The sequence below is a fragment of the Pleurodeles waltl genome, chromosome 5 (assembly GCF_031143425.1).
Source record: "Pleurodeles waltl isolate 20211129_DDA chromosome 5, aPleWal1.hap1.20221129, whole genome shotgun sequence".
Lineage (NCBI taxonomy): Eukaryota > Metazoa > Chordata > Amphibia > Caudata > Salamandridae > Pleurodeles > Pleurodeles waltl.
The window spans coordinates 997409548-997430295 of record NC_090444.1 but is presented as its reverse complement, the minus strand read 5'-3'; the positions used below and the strand labels follow the sequence as shown (position 1 = coordinate 997430295).

Below are 20748 nucleotides of genomic sequence, written 5' to 3'. Positions count from 1 at the left end.
CTTAAGTCACTTTCAAATGTCCACCACAGCAGGACAGGTGACTGCCATTTTGTGCACATTTAATCCATTCAAGAGCATAATTAAGTGCGCCATACACATACTCGCCCAAATGGTGGTGTGATCCTATGTTGTGCCAACTTGGTAGTGCTTCAAATTGTGACATTCTTGACACGATTACGTGTTGAGGCTGTATGAATGTTGATAGTTATGTTTAGATACTAAGAGGCACAGAGGTGAGGGCTATATAAGGGTTGATTCCAATAATACATGTGTGATCAGTGCAGCACAGCTCAGACAGCCACAGATGTTCAATTACACATGAAACAAATGTCCTATAAAACTTACATGTCAACCAATGTGCAGCAATGAGGGTATAACATGCCATTAACAATGGTCAGTATTGTATAAGTCAGCACTACAATGAAACCCTACAGTGTTAGGTGTGAGCTCAAATATACCACGCAGTGCTTACATGTGCCAACTGCTTTACTCATTGTACATTTTCTCTTCTCAAAATATATATCCTGCCGTGAGGAGATTGAAACAACAACCAGTGTACCGTCCACTAGTTAACCTTGCAACTATGGAGGACAGGCATGTAATCCAGATATATCATCTGGATTGTCAGACCATCATGGATCTATGCACACAGTAGGGATGTCTCAGCCCATGTTCAGTCTTTTCTTGAAGGATGTACTGTGTGCTCTGTTAATGCACCTGGACAGCTACATTAGGTTCTCCCAACGTGTGGACTTGGCCCATGTGAAGGCTGACTTTTATGATACAGAACACATTCCTCATGTGACTGGGACCATTGATGGCACCCATGTAGCCATGGCACCTACCAGTGCCAATGAACAGGTGCATAGGAACAGGAAGAACTACCACTCCATACAGTACATCTCAGAAGTGACAGCCAAGGCTCCAGGATCAGTGCATGACTCCTACATTTTGTGGAACAGCAATGTCCCACACATAATGGCATGAATACACACAGAGAGGGCATGGCTCCTTGGCATGTCAGTGAATGTAGATGTTTAACTGATATGGCACCTCTCATTGTAATTTTCCCAGTCGCTGTGCCTATTATTTCACAAGTCCTACATTTGTGCACACAGGTGACTCTGGCTATCCAAATCTTCCTTGGATGTTGACATTACTGAGGTACCCTGCCACGGAAGGGGAACCCCATTTCAATGATGCCCTCAGGTGGACAAGCCGTGTAACCTAATTCACTTTCTGCCTGCTGAAGGTAAGATTTAGGTGCCTTGACCTATCTGGAGGTGCCCTCCTGTACTCGTCCCAAAAGATATGCCAAATCATTGTTGCCTGCTGCATGTTCGACAATCTAGCCCTGAGACATCAGATACCATTGCTAGCTGATGAGGGTGAGGCAGCTGGACCAGTGGCTGGAAATGATGAAATGGCAAGTGATTAGGAGCCAGAGGAAGAAGGTGTAGGAGACTGTAGGACAGAGCTCATCGATCAGTACTTCCAGTGACATACAGGTATGTAGAGTGGGATATGTCCAAAATCAGAGGTGGATTGGTGACAATAGTCCTCCTGATGTGATTTATCAGTGGGGGTGTAATGTGGTCCTATCCCTATGAGTGAGTTGTGGAAGCTGACTGAAAGATTTTAAGGTGGACTGTAACAGTGGTTCAGTTCTAACATGTGTTCACTACTGTTACCTACATTCACTTCTCAAATGGACAGACCAGACCAGTTCTGAGCTGTGTTTGCTGCATTCTCCTGTACTCATGTCATTTCACACACTGACTGCAGTTTATAATCTGTGCCTCTGTTAGCTATGGCTTGAGGCATTCATAATCATTATCAATTGCTAAATAATTCCAGACATGAGGGTTGTACATGACAGATGGGAGGTGAATGATTTGTGCGAGAAGTCTGTGACTGGTGATGAGTGGTAATATCAGGGGGGGGCTGCTTGGAAGTATTCTACACTGGGGATGCCATCTATGACTTGCATATTTATATTGTGTGGCACCAGGCCTTCCATCCTGATGGTACTCTCTGTCACAGTCTTTTGCGGCCCTGGATTTCTCTCTCTCTGTCATCTGTCCTCGGACATATCTGTATTTGTTTGTCTCCTGCTGAGGGTGCCTCCCACTGCCGTCCACTACATTGCCTGTTCGATGTAGGCGGGCATAACCAGACCACAGTTGGCAAGCATGGCAAATAAAGATGTTTTATTAAAGACTCATATACAGTAGCTGTGTTCAATGTTGATTTGTTGTGCATACCATAATAATGAAAGTAAAAGAATAAGGTGCATAAGTTGACTTAAAGGTGTTGAGTGAGGTCATGGTAGATGGAATCATCAGAGTAGCTGCTACAGCAGTTGGTTGCACAGGCCCAGTATCCAAGTGCCATGGGAAAATTGAGTCATGTCTCAAAACAGTCATCGGGGTGTCTCAGTGGCACACAAGGGAGACGGATCAGATGAGGTTCACTTCTTGGCAGTGGGTTTGGTCTACCCACCTGCTCCAGTTAGATATCTGGGTGGATGTCCACGTTTGCAGGGGAGTTCTTCTGTAACAGAGGGAGGGGTGTCTTAGGCCTGTGGTTCCCCTGGCAGGGCCTCTGTCCTACTAGCTGTCACTGATGTATATGGGGGCAGATGTAGGGTTGATAGCGGAAGGGGACTGACGTTGTGTCGAGGAACCACACATGACCTTCTGGTGGCATTCCCTCTGCAGCCTATGGTTTTCCCATAAGATTGTGATAATCTGGCCCATCCTGTGCTGGGAACTTTGCTCCCAGGACATGAGAGATGGTTTACTGGTCAGTCAAGTCCCTTGGGACCCCCTCCTCTGGCTCCCTGCCACCACGTGCCTGTGCCCTTGGCATGGTGTGCCCACTCCCAGTGTCAGCAGGACCTTCATTGTCTGGGGTGTCATGGATCAACTCCAGTCACTGTACTGTGCACATAATAGTTTGAACAGACCTTGGGACACAGGTTTGGGGACAAAGGGTTGGCTGTGATGTTGTAGCAACGGGGGTGATGTGGGCAGGGTGAGGTAGGGAGTCGTAGGCTGACCAGGTATCCCATATGGGCCAGATAGGTCATCACTGTCCAGACATCCAGGTGTGTTGCCCTCACTGGGGCCTCCATCCAGAGGAGGGCTGGCAGTCTGTGGTATCCTCTCCATGGTGGCACTGGTAGGGGTATCTGTGGATGGTGTGAGACACTCAGTTAAATATAGGAAGTGTATTTGGTTATCTCATTGTCAGATGCATACAGTGTCTTGTCATGATTCCCAGCTATGACAATGACAGATGCTGGTACATGCTAGTCTGTGACATGTGTTCTATTCTCTATGTTGGGTGATGTCATTCAGGTTTTGTACATTTGGCACTGTGGATGGGTTCAGGTACTGTCTGATACTTCACATGACTGTACAGCACTGTTACCTAGTGAACAGTCAGGCTTGCTAGATGTGACACAAAATGGCTGGACATTGCACCATAGTGTCCCAGGGGGAGGACAGTATGTGAGTATGCACGGTTAAATGTCCTGTTTCTGCATGTTGTGCATGTGCGTGGAGTCTGCCGACTTACTTTCCATACCATGCTAAGTCCATTTCAGGGCTGGAGATCTAGATGAGTGGCCATTTGGATTAGTAACAGAGCTGTAGCTGTGTTTAGGCTTGGTTACCCTTGTGCTGTGCTATTGTATTGCTGTCATTGCCATGTAGGGGACCTCAGTCATACCTTCTAGTTAGTGTAGCTTATACAATAGTCATACATGCAAGAGATGTAATGTGCACATTCCAGGTTTTCACATAGATGGGCTAGTTCATTGTGGGAGTCATAATGACAGTATTAGCTAATGCTACCGGTGCCTTTGGCAAGGGCTGTGTGGGCAGATGGTTTGGGTGGAGGTGTGGCATGCAGGAGAGGGGCCTTAGGTGATTAGGTAGGAGGTGTAGTGAGACATACAATTAAATGGGGAGTATTTGGGTGATGAGAAAGCATGCAGGACATGACAATTGTGTGACATGGAAGTTGTGGGTACTTACCCGAGTCCAGTCCTCCAAGTATTCCAGTCAGGCCCTCAAGATGCAGGATGTCCAACACCTTCTCCCCCCAAGATTTGAACTGTGGAGGAGGAGGTGGGGGCCCACCACCATTCTTGTGCACCATGATCTGGTTTTGTAATGCCATGGAGCGTACCTTCTCCCGTAGGCCATTCCACCCCTTCCTGATGTCCTCCCTTGTGCGTGGATGGTTGCCCACTGAATTGACCCTGTCTACGATTCTTTGCCACAACTCCATTTTCCTGGCAATCGTCATTTGTTGGACCTGTGCTCCAAACAGTTGTGGCTCTACCCCGACAATTTCATCCACCATGACCCTCAACTAGTCATCTGTGAACTGTGGGTATTTTTGTGGGGACATGGTTGTGGTTGTGTTGATGGGGGGTGTTGATTGTGTCTAAGGGTGAAGTGTTCGGTGACTGATGGGGAGTGGATGCTTGTAGTAATTTGTGTGTGCTTGTTATGTGTGTTGTTTGTTAGTTGTGCTGGTGTGTGGTGTGTGATGAGTGTGGTGTCTGTGTATGCCTATGGTGTGAGGGTGCTCTCTCTCTCTGGTTGCCTGCTCTTGGGGTATGTGAAAGTTATTGAAGAGTTTGATAGTAGACTGTTCCCGTGGGAGTCGGCAAGGCTACAGAGTTAATGTATGAATTAACCTTATGCTTACAAGGTTCTTGTTTAAGATATTAAAGTCAAAGAAAAAACGAACTTTAAAAGAGCAAGTATTTACAAATGTCAAGGTGATAAACGAAGGCCAAGTTTAAAGGAGAAAAGAACTGTTAACAAATAAGCATTTACAAATTCAATGGTAATAAACCAAAATAGAGTTTAAAAGAGAAACTAACTTAAATAAACAAGCATTTACAACTACAAGTTATCGACAGATGTCGAAGTAAGGAAGGAGAAACTAACTGTAATAAACAAGCATTTACAAATACAAGTTATCAACAAATGTCGAAGTGAGAAAGGAGAAACTAACTTTAATAAACAAGCATTTACAAATACAAGTATTGACAGAAGTCACAATAAGACAGGAGAAATTAAATAACATCGGCTGATTTGAAGAACGCATTATCACCAACTATATATATATATATATATATATGTAGCAACATAAAACCAATCTCTAACAAAGGTTGAGAAGTTCTTCCAGAATCAGTAATAAGCATTTTTTAAGAAGAGCTATCATTTATAGAGAGAAGCAAGGCTACAGAGAACTCAGGGTGAGTGAAGAAATAATAGAATTAAAGAGAATAAAGTGTTGAGAGTAGAAAGTGAAAAACTGATGTTGTATGTCCCTAGTAATTGCGACTGTGACTCTTGCAGGTGCTGTATCCAATCTTAGATGTGAAGAGGCACTCTGTGGCAGTCTCTCTGCCATCCCATTCCCCTTTCCCCCTCCGGGGTACTCAGGACGAAGGATTAATATTCGTTGTGAGTAGCTCGGGTCGGGACTGAGGAGTTATCTTCTGCTTCTGAGGAAATTGAATTGAAGTATCCTGACAGTTGCAAAGGATTGTGGGTTCTATCGGGGTGTGTAATATAATGCTGTGAGTAGGTGAGTCGGGTGTGTGTCAGTTGTGGGGTATTCAAACTGTCCAGTGTGGTGTTGTGTTCTGATAGTGGTGGTTCTGACTGTGGTGGTATGCACCACCAATGGTTTACCACCATGGAGGAACCGCTGTGGTGATTTGAGGCTCGTTATGTGGTGGACGGATTTGTTCGGATGGCGGTACTGGTGGTGGAACCGCTACTTTCCCACCCTCCAGTGTCCTTGTGGGCTCAAATTTTTGGCTGTTTTTTGCCGGTCTTCAGTGTGTGACTATGACTCTTAATACAGCAGTCGGATGACCGCCAACATGGCGGTCTTTTGGTGGCTGCCACCGCTGCGGTCTTCCATAAAAATAGCCAAAGTCGTAATAAGGCCCATATTGATTTATTCTTTGTACAGCAACATTAAGAAGTATAATGCTTATATATGTGTATGTTATACATATATATTTGTATATACATATAATTAGATATAGGTGTGTCTTTTCCTGTATGCACATATATATCTATCCACATCAATATATATATATATATATTATATTTCATTTAGTTGTGATGAAGATGGAAAAAATCATCACATAAAAATGTTTGCTTTTAAATTAATTTATGTTTTTCACACTACATATATATGTATGTCACATCATGTAATAAATACATACATATCATTTAGATAACATAAAGTGGATGACTGTGTGGATATGGCATTATGCTTATTTCTATGAAAACACATATATTTCACAGTATGTACATTTTATTAAAGTCAAGGTACCGTTAAGAGCATTACAAAGCATTTTGTTACATATATAAAAACATTTTGAGTCCATATATAGATTTATATATAGACAGTGCATGTACATTTAGACATGACAAAATATGCATGTCAAGGTATGGAAATGAGGTTGACATTATACATGTGTCCTTATAAATGAAACTATTCTTCCATCTATAAACAGAAACATTAATATAGGGAGAGGAGGAAAACAGGTTGTATAATTAGCCATACATACATGTGTATATCAGACCAAGTCAAAATTGCTGCTCTATGAACAAATGGTTGTGTATATTTAGATGGGCTGATGTCTGATCCTAAAACTTTACTAAGTATCATATATATGTATGCTACCATATCAGAACGTACTTAAATTTGTTGGTATTTTGCTATACACGTATATCTTAATACAAGTTATTTGGTAAAACATTTTTTTTTTTAAATCTGTTCCCTTCAAACTTTACTCCACCCCTCCCCTCTTTGATTCATCCCAAATCTTTCTGACTTCTATTAACTCTCAAACATCCTATTCACGCTTTCTCCTCTTTCTCCAATTGATGCAACTAACAGACGCACATGTCCACTACTCCCAATAACAACTGACAACTCCCTTTTGTAATCTACTTCCATTATTTTATCCCTGCTCAAAACATTACTAAGGGCATGAGAACTTGGGAGCAGAAACTTAACATACTTACCACAACTGATCCACAGGGAAAAAAGGAAGCACATATTACTAATATACTAACTATTTAACTATAGTTCTTGGGTTCCAAAGTAGCGTGCTACTCTCCGCAAAGTGCTTCAATGCCTGGTCAGGGCTAGTAAGCGCAATATAAAAACAAATGTAAATTCACAAAATGTTCAAATGTAATGCATTTTTATAACAAGGAAGGCAGGACATGTGCTGCATTTCCATCTCTTCATCTGTGTTCCTTGAAGCTATATATTGTCAAGGTCTGTAGTAGCAAACAAAATATTATGATAAAAGAATTTGAAGTGCATTATAAAATCCAAGGGAAATGTAGAAAATTACATATGGGTTAAAATATTGATAGCCAAACATATGAGCACTGATAGGGACTAATAGATGCAGTAAAAAGAAAATGCTACAGTTCCCAAAAAATGTCAACGAAATGCACATCTACTAAAACTGGCTCATGAGTGCACCTGGTCATATTGAAGTTGGGGCAAACACTGGACAAGTAGGAGACTGAGGATGAGGAAGTAACTTTATTTCTGGATAGGTGCCCTAAGGAACCATCAGATCTCTGATGAAATTCTGCAAAATGGTAAATGGTTCTCACTTTGTCTTTTCTCTGTTTTTAGCTGCACAACTACTGTGTATAGATCAGCAGTAAATTATTGTTTGGAGATTTATAACACCATTATTAACCTTGGCTTGGATATCCTAGTCACAAAAATCAGAATCAAGGCCTTCTCACATAATATTCTTGACCTCACCCTTCTTCTGCATTATTCCTTTCCATGCTGTGACAATCAAGTCAAACATGGTGGTATAATAGACATCATTGATAAGAATATGATTTTCTGTAGAAGGCTTCCTGTTTCTCAGTGCTACACCTTTCAATGTACATCTCTGAATGTTTCAGCTCTGAATTACTAAAATGTCTGTTTAAATATTATCTTTCAACTACCAGGTGACAATAACCCATTTATTGAGGAATGAATTGTGAATATTATAAACATTCTGATAATTTATGAGTCCAGCATCTTCCTTTAAGATGTTGATTTGTATTGAGGTATAGTTAGCAGAGCTGTCTATTTGCTCTCTCAATTCCTTTGTGAAAGTTATCCTTCAATACTGTCAAAGCCCTACACAGTCCAAAGCCTTCCTAATGGACCTAATCATTGAAAAGGATTTTCTACTGACCAGTGATAACCCCACCCTAATCTGACCATCTTCATAACATTTTCATGTTAGCCTTTGATCCTTGTCTAACTTTTGGGCAAGAACAAAAGGTGACTGTGAGGTTTTGAGACACTAAGGGCCAGATATATAAGGAACTGGAGCAGTGCGGTGCTGCACCAAAATTGACAGCGTGACGCTGCATCAGTTCTGAAACACAGGGATGCATTATATTTACAAAAATATGGTGCTCCCCTGTGTTTCCCCTACTGCTGGCGCTATATTTAGCTGCTGCCTAGTGCGAATGCAGGCACTCTTGCACCATAGTGCATGGGTGTCTGCATTGGAGTAAATTATTGTTAATGTGCCGGAAGGTGTCTCTTCCTGCACATAAACAATCTACAATGGTGATTTGACACTACTATGTGTGCTGCAGAACAAATCGTCATTATTTAATGATTGTTTATGTGCAGGAAGGGACACCTTCCTGCACATAGACAATCATTCATGGCCTTTTGCTCTTTCTGTGTGTGCTGCAGAAACACACAGAAAAAGCAAAAACAAGAAGAAATAAAAGCATTTCTCCTCATTGTGCCATGCTAACACCAACCCTGGGGTGGAAATTAGTTGTTGGCGCTGCCTCAGATTTACGATTTCTTGTAAATCTGGGGCAGTGCCAAAAGCAATGGGTGTTGCGTTAGAACGCCCACAGCACACCCATTGCACGCCCCTCAGCTGCACAAAGTGGCTTAGCGTCGCCTTGTAAATATGGAGCTAGGGGGATTGTAAATATGGCCCTTTGAATATCAACAATAATGCTCTTGCAATAGGACTTGGATGAATCTTCTCTAAATTAGAATTCAACAAGATAACAATGTCATCATCGCTAATTATGATTGTGTAAAGGATAGGCATGAGGACTGCACTGCTCTGAAAAGCAAAACACACGACCAAAGCCCTGTGCTTCCTAGTTGTATTACAAAAGAAATTCCCTAAAATAGCTCAAAAATATATGGAGACAATCCCCCTCTAATCTGGCTCAGTTTATGACTGTCCAAAGACGTTACAACAGTCACATTTACATAGGAAGACCTCACACATTTAATTATTACTGGATACATCCAAGATTCACACAAAACTTATTTTTGAAGCAGTTTAGCAAACCAATACCCAGACATCTCTAGATAATTTCAATATCCAAGAACCAAGATATTGCTAAATTTTTTGTGGTGAAGGTACACTCCAAGGTGAACCCTTACTTCCTTCAATTTTTGACCTTCCAGTTATACATTAAAGTTCAGATGACCTGGCCTCATTTTTTTAGCGATCTTGGATTATTTGCTGCTTTAATATTATAGACCTTCCAGACCACTTTTGGGATGCGGTGCCTGGAAGCATTTGTAAGGAACTGGCTAAACATATTGTACCCTAGTGGGCCACCTTGGTAAATTTGTTGTTTGTGCAAAGTGTACTCCATGATATTCTGTTTCACCCCATTTTAATAAACTGCTCTGCCTCTCTCCAACTAAAAAGACCTTCTTTGTAATCACTGAGCCTCCATTCACACACAAATCCTCTACTGGCTTCCTAATCAGTTCTCCACAGCTAGACCACAACCCCAAGCCTAATAGATGATTGGGTCATTTGACTCTGAGACAAACGTCATTCCTCAATCAGCAAACACTACCTCTTTGGCCCACCTCATTGAGAAAAAATGTTTTCTAACAAAGGCTGTTTATTGTTATGTAACGTTGACAACTCAACTGCTGCCCTTCTCCAGTTTATCAACCTACAAAATTTGTATATAAATGACAACCATCAATGAGCAAGGCCCCATTCTATCACTAACACTGTTTAATCTTTTTTGGAGCCACTTGGGACTATGCTTGGGAATACTGAGATACTTTATCATCAATATGCTGATAATAACCAGATCTATCTTAAAAGTTCACCTCCCAATGACCTTTCTCTGCTCTCCAACAGAGCATTCAAATATGGATGTTTTATCATCATGTTATGTCCTGAATGTATGTTGTGTGTTTGTCATGTGTGAATGGCATAAGCTGTGGTATGTTGCGTGAATGGTATGAGCTGTCACTTGTATCTGTGTGAGTATGTTGAGTGTGTGCTTGATCAACTGTACTGTGCATTGCTCAGACAATATTTACTTTGGACAGGGAGGGGGTTACAAAGGGTGGCTGTAGGCATGATAGGATGATGGACCTGACTGATCCAAGTGGAGAGTCCATAACAAACTACCATTTAACTTACCTACTATAGTAGTGGTCATTGGAGCATTAGCAATGAGTATCTTGACTCACCTGACCCACACTAAACATTCCTATTCTCTACAGCGACTTGGAGAGAAGACTTTGTTGTTCCTGCATTCTGTGTCATCGCAAGATTAACAGTTACAATAAATCTCCCTAATGGCAATTTGGTTGGTGGGGAACTTGTCAGGAAAAACAAGGTACTCATTCAAGGTGTAGCTCTCAGCGCAGATTGCCTGAGAGAAGTCTCTACACATACCTGACCTGAGAACCAGTTTTGTTTCCCTGTGCAGCTGTGCAGAAGTCTCTCTGACATTTCGAACTAGTGAAGTCTCTATCTACTGCATTTATAAGCCTGCAAAAATAAGTTGTTCATACGATCTGCCCATTCAAGACTATGGCTCTTATTATAAACACGGTGGTGTTTACTGCCGTGTTCATGCTGGCGGTCATTTCACTGACCGCCAGCCCCCCTGAACCCTGCCGGCCACATAAAGAACTTCCTGCTGGGCATTGCCGGGACATTACCGGCGGCACCATCAATGCCTCTGTGCAGCGGGAGCAGCTGCACCCGCCGTGCAGATCACTGCCCGTAAATCGGGCAGTGACCTGCGCGATGGGGCACTGCACAAGGGCCCCTGCACTGCCCATGCCATGCTATTACTAAGAAATGTAGTAAATGTGGTCTCAAGGGAAATTTTACTGGAATGTGTAAGAATGTAGGGAAGAGAACAAGTGTGCGTTTTGTAAAAAAAGAATCTGATGTTTTGTTAGAGATTATGAACAATTTAGTCTTGCCAATACGAGTTTATGGGTTTGAAGAAGAAGTAAATTGGAAAGGATGGAGCATGTTTCATAGGAGTTGAGGATTAATGGGATGAAGCGTGACCTGATTGAGAGCTAAGAATACAAAAGTATCCAGAACTACAACTGAGTGTACATGGCCTGAATGGTGTTGCAAACCTCTGACAATGTACTGACGGCATACACTGAGCAACAGTCTAAGTAGCATGAGTATTTTAAAGGAAGCATTGAGTACATGGACAATGAAGTAGATTTAAAATCTATGTGCAAGTAAGGGTCAAACTAATCTGAGTTTCCAGCACCAGTATATGTTGAACTTGCTATTTAAATGAGGGAAACTTCACAAGTTACTATGGAAAGGGGCGGTGAACTGGTGAGAGAAATGAGTCTGAATCAGAGCGAGGAATAGGAAAAGCATCCCAAAAAGGGACTTTTAGAAGATTTAGAAATGAAAAGAGGTATTTGATAAGTCATTAGGACAACTGCAAGGCTTCAAGCTCCCAGTCAATCTTAAAGAAGGGACGGTACCGGTGAGACATAAGCTAAGGATCGTTCCACTGAGTGTCAAGCAAGATTCGATTAAGTATTTGGCGAAAGTGTGCAAAGGAAAAAATATAAAACCTGTATAATCATCACCCTGGGTTTCACTCGCAGTAGTGACTAAAGACAGTGGGCCGAATGAACTGGTAGTGTGCATTGACCTCTGCCATCTAAACAGAGAAATATGGATAGGTGGGTCCAACCTACCTAGAACAGAAGATATGCTGGCCACGGTGCAGGATGCAGTTTTGTATTGTCAAAATACAATTCAACTGGTCTCAATTTCTCCTTTTAGAGAAACCTATTTTTGTCCACAGCACGTATTTTAGCTATGATTCCAGTCCACAATAGAATTTTTTTCCAACAGTTTGTTCTTGAGTTTGCTGACCTCAGTAAGGAGGAATTCCTCCACCTCATCTGTTAAGTGCAGGCTCATTTCCTGAAGTTATCCCTTCAGATTCCTGGCTCCTACACTGAAGTTTTTGGCCTTCACTCTGGGTGTTTTCTCGGTAACCACAGGCAGACTTCTTTATGCCCTGCAGTTGCTCCTGTTGCTTTTAAAAAAAAATATTTGGAGCTTGCGCCAAACACAATGCTGCACTACAATACATATTTCACCTTTGAGTTTTTCTTTGTATTATTATATTTGCAAGTTACTGAACATAGACATCACAGCCCTGCAATGTTTTGAAAGTCTGGCTCTACACAACACAGTGATGTTGAAAATCTGAACTTTTGTGGGGTTTGTGAGCTTTTCGTTGCCCTGATGGAGCTTTGGCAGTTTTAGGCTAAATTAACTCCAGCAGACCTGTTTCTCATTCACAATATTGTTGGAAATGGGGTCTTTGGTTGCCAGTCAGGTTAACCCATGTCCAAACAAGGACCCTCACTCTAGTCAGGGTAAGTCACACACAATCCAAATTATCCTGTTCCCACCTTCTGGTAGCTTGGCACTGAGCAATCAGGCTTAACTTAGAAGGCAATGTGTAAGGTATTTGTGCAATAAATCATACAATAACACAATATAGCACCTCAAAAATACACCACACAGTGTTTAGAAAAATATATAATATTTATCTGATAAGTTGCAGGTCAAAACGATTAAAATGCAATAAGTAGATGTTGAGATATCACTGAAAAGTGATATAAAGTGTCAAGTCTTTTAAAAGCAAACAAAGTCTCTTTCAAGCATAAAGCACCTGGTTTGCGTGAAAAATATCCGCAAACAACCGCAGAGGAGGAGAAGTGTGGAAACAAAGGGGTGTGCCTAGATTTCTTGGGCCACACACGGCAATGCGTTGTTTCGTTTTCACGCAGGGGCGGCTGTGTGTCGATTTCCGTCGCTCGGTCGTGGATCCTCTTCGGGTTGTGGGGTTTTCAGACGCCCCAGGGATGATGCGTGGATTTCCGGTGCTGACAGGACAAAGTCACAGGAGCTGCTTCGATCCGGTGGTCGCTGTGCCAAATTTACTACCCCACAGCAGGCGCTGCGTCGATTCCTCTCTGGAAGTCGGCCGGCATCGTTCTGTCTTGGCAGTGCATCGATCCAGTGAGGCTGTGCATCAAACTTCCCATCGCTACGCCGGTGCTGCGTTGATCTTCTTGATGCGAAGTCGGGCTGGGTCATTCTGTTTCGGCATGCGGTGAAATTTTCACTGCAGTGCAGGCTGTGCATTATTTCTGGCAGGCTGTGCGTCGAATTTCGCCACACAAGGAGTTCTTCTTGTAGAGGTGAAGTCTTTTTGGTCCTGAGACTTCAGGGAACAGAGGAAAACTCTATCTAAGCCCTTGGAGAGCACTTCTTCACCACAGCCAGAGAGCAGCAAGGCAGCAGGGCACCAGCAAGGCAGCAGCCATTCACAGAAAACAGCAGGTCAGTCCTTTGACCAGCCAGGCAGATCTTCATGGCAGGATGCAGGTTCTGGTTCAGGTTCTCTTCTCCAGGAAGTGTCTTGTCAGGTAGAGTGTCTACCTCAGAAGTGTCTAAGTTGGTAGGGTCAGAGACCCTGCTTAAATACCTAAATGTGCCTTTGAAGTGGGGGAGACTTAAAAGAGAGGCTCAGAAGTGCACAAGGTCCCCTTTCAGTTCCATCCTGTCTGCCAGGGTCCCAGTAGGGGGTGTGGCAGTCCTTTGTGTGAGGCCAGGCCACTTTCCTTTGACATGCAAGTGTCAAGCCTTTCAGCCTCCCATCCCAGGAAGACCCATTCAAAATGCAGATGTATGCAAGTGAGGCTGAGTATCTTGTGTTTGGTGTGTGTCTGAGTGAATGCACAAGGGAGCTGTCAACTAAACCTAGCCGGATGTGGATTGGAAGGCACAGAAGGATTTAAGTGTAGAGAAATTCTCACTTTCTAAAAATAGCATTTCTAAAATAGTAATATAAAATCCACCTTCACCAGTCAGCAGGACTTTGTATCACCATTCTGGCCATACTAATTATGACCTTCCTACTCCTTTCAGATCAGCAGCTACCACTCAACAATGAATGAGGGCAGCCCCAATGTCAGCCTATGAATGGAGCAGGCCTCACAGCAGTGTACAAACGAATTTAGGAGTTTTACACTACTATGACATGTAAACTACACAGGTACATGTCTTGCCTTTTGCCTACACAGCACTGTGGGTTACCTAGGGCATATCTTAGGTGTCTTATATGTAGAAAAAGGGGTGTTTTAGGCTTGGCAAGTACTTTTAAATGCCAATTCGAAGTGGCAGTGAAACTGCACACACAGGCACTGCAGGGGCAGGCCTGAGATGTGGTTAGGGGAGTAATTATGTGGGTGGCACAACTAGTGCTGCAGCCTACTAGTAGCATTTAATTTACAGGCCCTGGGCACATGTAGTGCACTTGACTAGGGACTTACAAGTAAATTAAATAAGCCAATTGGGTATGAGCCAATGTCACCATGTTTTAGGGAGAGAGCATATGCACTTTAGCACTGATTAGCAGTGGTAAAGTGCGCACAGTCCTAAAGCCAGCAAAAATGAGGTCAGAGAAAGAGAAGGAGGACGGCAAAAAGTCTGGGGATGGCCCTGCAGTAAGGCCATTTCCAACAAATATGGACCTACTTTTCCATTGTTCAAAATACTCGCTAAGCTGAAACACTGTAGGCCAGATTTATGCTGGTCTTGCGCCGCTCCAACGCCATATTAATGTCATTGTTTTATGCTAATGTGGAGCTGGAAGGAGAAAAACACCACACCATATTTACAGAGTGGCACTCTTTGTAACCCCTTGTGCCACATTAAGGGGGGTGTCCTGACGCTAGGGGCCGTAAAAACGCCAAGGGGCACAAGAAAAGTGGCTCTGCACTAGGTGCAACGTCACTTTTCATAAATGTGTCCTTGAATACATTGAGTCATCAATATACAAACAACTTACCTCCATACTTTTGAATTCATTGTCGTAGCCATGGTTGCCTCCACCACAGAACGTATACGATTTATCCCTAGAGGGAGGGAGCGAGAAAAAAATGTATCCTTAATAAAATTTTGGTTGGTGAACTGGACATCTTGTACATATACACTATTGACCCTATTAAAATATTAGTATTCACACTAGCTAGGGGTGATTGCACAAAGTAGAAAAGATATTTTAGCTGCTGCAAGAAGAATTAAGAGACACAGAGAAGCTCCTTTTATTTACGTTTGCAAGCTTTCCTGGTTTTGTCTGACAAATAACACACAAACTTAAAAAACAGTGCATTGAAGACCGTTTCGTTCTATGGATAAATTGGCCTCACTTAGTTAAATCTTTTGGGATTTCATCCAGTGTTTTTAGGGCAGCTGGCAAAGTGCTTTGATTCAGCATTTCAACATGGTGCGGTTTGTGAGTTCCTAAAGGGTGCCATAATGCAGAATAATGTCCAGTTGTAGTAATTATAAATGTCTGGCTGTGTTCAGGAAAATGAACACATACCCAGTTGCCTATCCTGATAAAGCTAATGCTTCTGAGATTTCGCACATTCGTCGAGCATAATTTTGCACCTTTTTTAGCCCAGAAAGGTCTTCGTTTTCCTAGCTCAAAAGCCGGGTGGTCTAGAAGGAAAGAAAATAAATTGAATAATGCATCATATCGGGACTAAAGATACGGCACTGAAAGAGAGGGCCGAAGCTAAGAACAGGAGCTGCCTACAAGCAAGACTGAAGGGCTGTTATGGGAAGTATGGAGAAATCCTGAAAGGCTGGGCAACATGCCGATGGAGATTGGGCTCGATGAACCGGGTTGGCAGAGGACTACTTGACAGAACCTGCCCTGAAATTACTCCAAAGGGCACAGATACACGATTTGGTGTTTTTTCATTAGTTTCTCTTCAGGTGCAAAATCTATGGCTTTGTAGCCAATATATTTTATGAAATGCTGCTGTAAAAGAATTAGCAAACTCCTAAAAGTTACACGAGAGAGAAAAGGCAAGCAGTTATGGTCATCTTTAAAACAAAGGCGTTTTGAGATTTTTTACACGGTCAACCTTTGGCACTGAATTACAGATGTTTAATGTTATCCAACTTGATGATAGTCATTTTAGAAATCTCAGATGGTTGAAAGGCTAAGTGGGCTCACTAGGATTGAACATGGTCAAAGCCAAACACATATTCATTGACTGGATGCATTAGTCCACAGAGGCGCCATCACTTGCTGTGCTACCTTTGTTCTAATATGAGTATGGAAACAATTTCAATAGCTACTTAAAGTTGCAAGTCCCGCCCTGTCCACAATGATAGGTCAAGGCAAACTTCGAGACACAAACATTGATGCTTCCCAAAAACACATGAGCAGCCTGAAGAGAGGTTACGTCCTAGTCTCTCATTTAAAGAGCATTAAGGAATTCTGCTTTACTAATCAGGGGTGTAGCTTCAGGGGGTGTTTAGGGTGCAACACACCACAAAAAAATGCATGCTTGGCTTGGTAGTTTGGTTTGGAAGTCCTGAGTCAGGTCTGCTATGTCTGCGTCAGCTTTTCCTGTCGTCCTAATTTCACTAAGAGGTTGAAACTCGTTAAGTTTTTGGATGAAAAACTTAATTGTATATAGTGGCTGGTTTACCACAAAAAGTAGGAAATCTGCATCAATAAAAGTACTCCTTAAAGGAATGTATATTTACTAGTTTTTGGGGCTCACAAACATTGGCAGTAGTAGGCTTAGAAAGCTGCACCAATGTCATGTTTTTAGGTATACTACTTGCACTCAAACACCCAAATAGTGATGGGACAAATACCTATAAATAGTCTAACAAATAGCAATCCCTCTGGGTAGCATTCCAATCTGTCATTTCTCGCCTACTGTGCCAATCTAGACAGAGGAACTGATTCAGGCTTTGGTAGACTGAGTAAAGGCAGATCCAGTGGCGAAGAGCCCTACGTTGGCACCCTGCCTTAACGCTGCCAGAAGACAACTCTATAAATTGACAGGAACTGCTGTCATGGTGGTTACTTTAAATATAGGAAGATTTGATGGATGACTCCATCACACATGGTGGCTGGTCATCAAACTTTTCCAAAGATTTTTTTTATTTCTCCCCAAAAAAATCCAAAAGTGGGGCTTTGTTTTTATAAATAAGAAAAGCTAATGATCCCTACAATATCGAAGTTTTTTCCCAGGATGCGGAAGTTATTTTACTATTATTGTCCTGTTCCTCACTGCCAGGAGATAACTGGCGGTGATGGACGCTGAAAAAAAGCCATCCAACTGCCTACTCTAAATAAGAGAGACAGTCACATGGGTTACCTCTGACAGCACCTACTACCACTGCATAAGGTTTTACACCAACAGAGTAAAGTTTACTCCGTCAGCATAAAACTTGCAGCCTGCCTGCCATGGAAAATCAGGCAGGCGGCTATTGAGTATGACCAACAAGGATTCTATCCATCACCATTGCAACAGAGTACTTGCCTGCCCAGCTCTAAATAGGCCCCAGAGGCCCATCTAATGCAAATCAGCACTGACCATGGTCTTCATCGAAAGAGTCCAGACAGAACCTTGGCCATCTTACCCATTCACCCTGCTGCACACTGCTTCTGTAAACGGGAAATTTCAGATGCGTACACCCTGAATCTCACTGACAAAGTTACACCCCTGCTTTGCTTGGTTTGCTACTGACGTGAATAAAGCTTTTTTTGTCTAAGCAATCCAACCAGCATCCGACTATTTATAAAGAGGAAGACGGGTAGCTTTTCTGTAACATCTGGATGGATGTAAATCATCGTAAATGGGTGCACAAACGTTTACCAGGATTATTCTCGGAAACATTTATGAATTCTTAAAATTCTGAAATCTGCACACCTGTGAAACAGTAAACAAACTAGTGGAGATTTACAATTTGTTTTGTAAATCAGGCTTTCCAGCTTGCCAAATGTCAATTTGTCCCAGGTTGAACAGTAAAAGCATATTAGCGTTGCACGCAAATTGTGGTTGCGGTGGGTTTATTTGCGTGCTTTATCCCAGCTTTTATCTGGTGGTAAGCGGTAATGGAAAATATGAAAAATGTATAAATAACACATTCCTAAAGTACTGTAAGTACTATTTGCTTGCATTAATCCATATATTTGCCTTTAACTGTGAATTGTGCAGAAAACAAACCAGCACAAATGTCTTTATTGCTCCCTACAATAAATGAGCACGTCTTTTAGACAATGTGTCTATGCTATATTGATTCATTTAGGCTTTTGGGTATTACTGTTTCTTCCACACCAGTCAGCTGTATCCTATTTGTATCCAGAGCTTTGATTTTTCATCAGACATGCACGTAGCAGGCGGGTGGGACACTCAAATATTTAAACCCTATCTGGTTTTAGAACTAAATTATATAAAGGAAAGATGATGGTGTATTTTACTGTTTAGAGGAAAAGTGCCTGCACAGCGAAATGTACTAGCCAGCACAGATGAATGTGAAACAGTGGTACTTTACCTCACAGCCAACCACTGCCTGTCAACATAGAGATGAACCTTATCGATGCGTATGTTGTTGGCATAGTGAAATCGCTTGGGTAGGTCTGGAGTCAAGTAGGGTGTGAAATGCTGGTTTGGTTTCCGGCACTAAAATAAGTAAACAAAGCACAGCTGGTTAGGTTTGGAAAGATAACCTCAATAAGTGCAAACCAGCAACAACTCACGTGTCAAACACTCACCGTTGTCTCAGGGGTTATGGGTTACACTGTGTGACTGTATGTGTGCGCGAATGCGTGTGTAGCTTTTACACATATGAAAAGGAGTACTTGTTCTACACATAAATATATGAGAGAATGAGCATGAAAAGCAATGTAACAATTCTACGAGTTGCAATTCGTGTCTCTTTTCATGAAAGTGAATTTTCAGAAATAAAAATTCAGAACTAGAGATGAAAAACTCGTTTTCATTTCATGAAGTTTCTATTATAATTCTAGTCAGTAACTGCTGCCTCTGACCCCAGGCATTGTGATGTTGCAACTCAAAAGTAATAGGTTAGTATAGTAGAGTAACAATGCTATTTTCATTTCGACTGTAACTAGGCTTGGGCAAGTTTTAATTACACTGGAGTAATTTTAGCAATTACACATCATTCTTGTGATGCGAAGTTACCAAAATTACGCGATTACACCAGCCAGAGTAATTAAGAGTAATTTGGGGCAAAAATCCTACTGCAGGAACAGACGAGCAACAAACTACTTGAGAGGAGCGAGCAGCTGCTGGCTACTGCTGTTCATGTCCAGTAGCATTTAGTGATATTTTCTTGGCACAAAATGCATCCTCTGGCCCAATGTTTATGCAAGGGTGCATTTTGCACTAAGAAAAAGGCACTAAATGCTGGATTACGGTAATTACGAGTAACTACACTAGTGAGAATGACACAAGTTATGCCCACCCATACCTAGTTATTGTAAGCATCTATGCATTATAAGAGGGGAGAATGACTCTACTACACTTCTAGTAAAAAGCAGTTAACTAAACTTATAATGAAGCAGAGCTGGACAGGAGAAAAGCACCACATTAGGCAGAATCCCAACAGTGGGCCAGATGTAGCAAGCGTTTTGTATGGCGCAAACTGCGAAAATCGCAGTTTGCGCCATGCAAAACGCACATCGCAGTGCACATTCCCATTTTGCGAGTCAGTACCAGCTCGCGAAATGGGAATGCGACTCGCAATTAGGAAGGGGTGTTCCCCTTCCTATTTGCGACTCACACCGCGATGCAGAATTGCTTCGTGACCGCGAACGCGGTCGCAAAGCAATTCGCAGTTACCACCAGTGTCACACTGGTGGTAACCCATTCGCAAAAGGGAAGGGGTCCCCAGGGGACCCCTTCCCCTTTGTGAATGTTGCCATAAATGTTTTTTCAGAGCAGGCAGTGGTCCAATGGACCACTGCCTGCTCTGAAAAACCGAAACCAAATGGTTTCGTAATTTTTTTGTATTGCAACTCGTTTTCCTTTAAGGAAAACAGACTGCAATCAAAAAAAAAAAACTGCTTTATTTAAAAAACAGTCACAGACATGGAAGTCTGCTGTCTCCAGCAGGCCACTATCCCTGTGAGTGCAGGGAATCGCAATGGGGTCGCAAAATTCGACCCACCTCATTAATATTAATGAGGTGGGTCTTTGCGACCCCATTGCGATTCACAGACGGTGTCTGAGACACTGTTCTGCATCCGAATCACAAATTCGGAATTTGCTACATCTTGCCCAGTGTGCTCACGGCTTGCCCTTTGGTACCCCAATGCCATCATAGATTTCCAAAATCTGAATACATTACTGTTGATTTCTGTCACCACACAACTCCCCTTTAAACAATTCTATGTCAACACAAAGCAAATACATACAATAACATAAAAATAAGAAAGAAATACTGCATGAAAAACTATTTTGACATATGAAGATTAGGGTGGTCTTCTCCCAAACTCTTTGCCTACAAACCTC

At 42.3% G+C, this 20748-nt stretch overlaps 1 protein-coding gene across 2 annotated transcripts in view; it reads right to left on the bottom strand.

Annotated features, from left to right (window-relative positions):
* ENPP3 (ectonucleotide pyrophosphatase/phosphodiesterase 3) overlaps nucleotides 1–20748 on the bottom strand; it is a 709815-nt gene that overhangs the window by 252606 nt on the left and 436461 nt on the right. For both annotated transcript variants that reach the window (XM_069235161.1, XM_069235162.1), the window contains exons 16-17: nucleotides 18767–18894; nucleotides 15246–15312 (exon numbers count right to left, since the gene is read on the bottom strand). In XM_069235161.1, the coding sequence (XP_069091262.1) occupies nucleotides 15246–15312; nucleotides 18767–18894 (195 nt within the window). The remainder of the gene's footprint in view (nucleotides 1–15245; nucleotides 15313–18766; nucleotides 18895–20748) is intronic.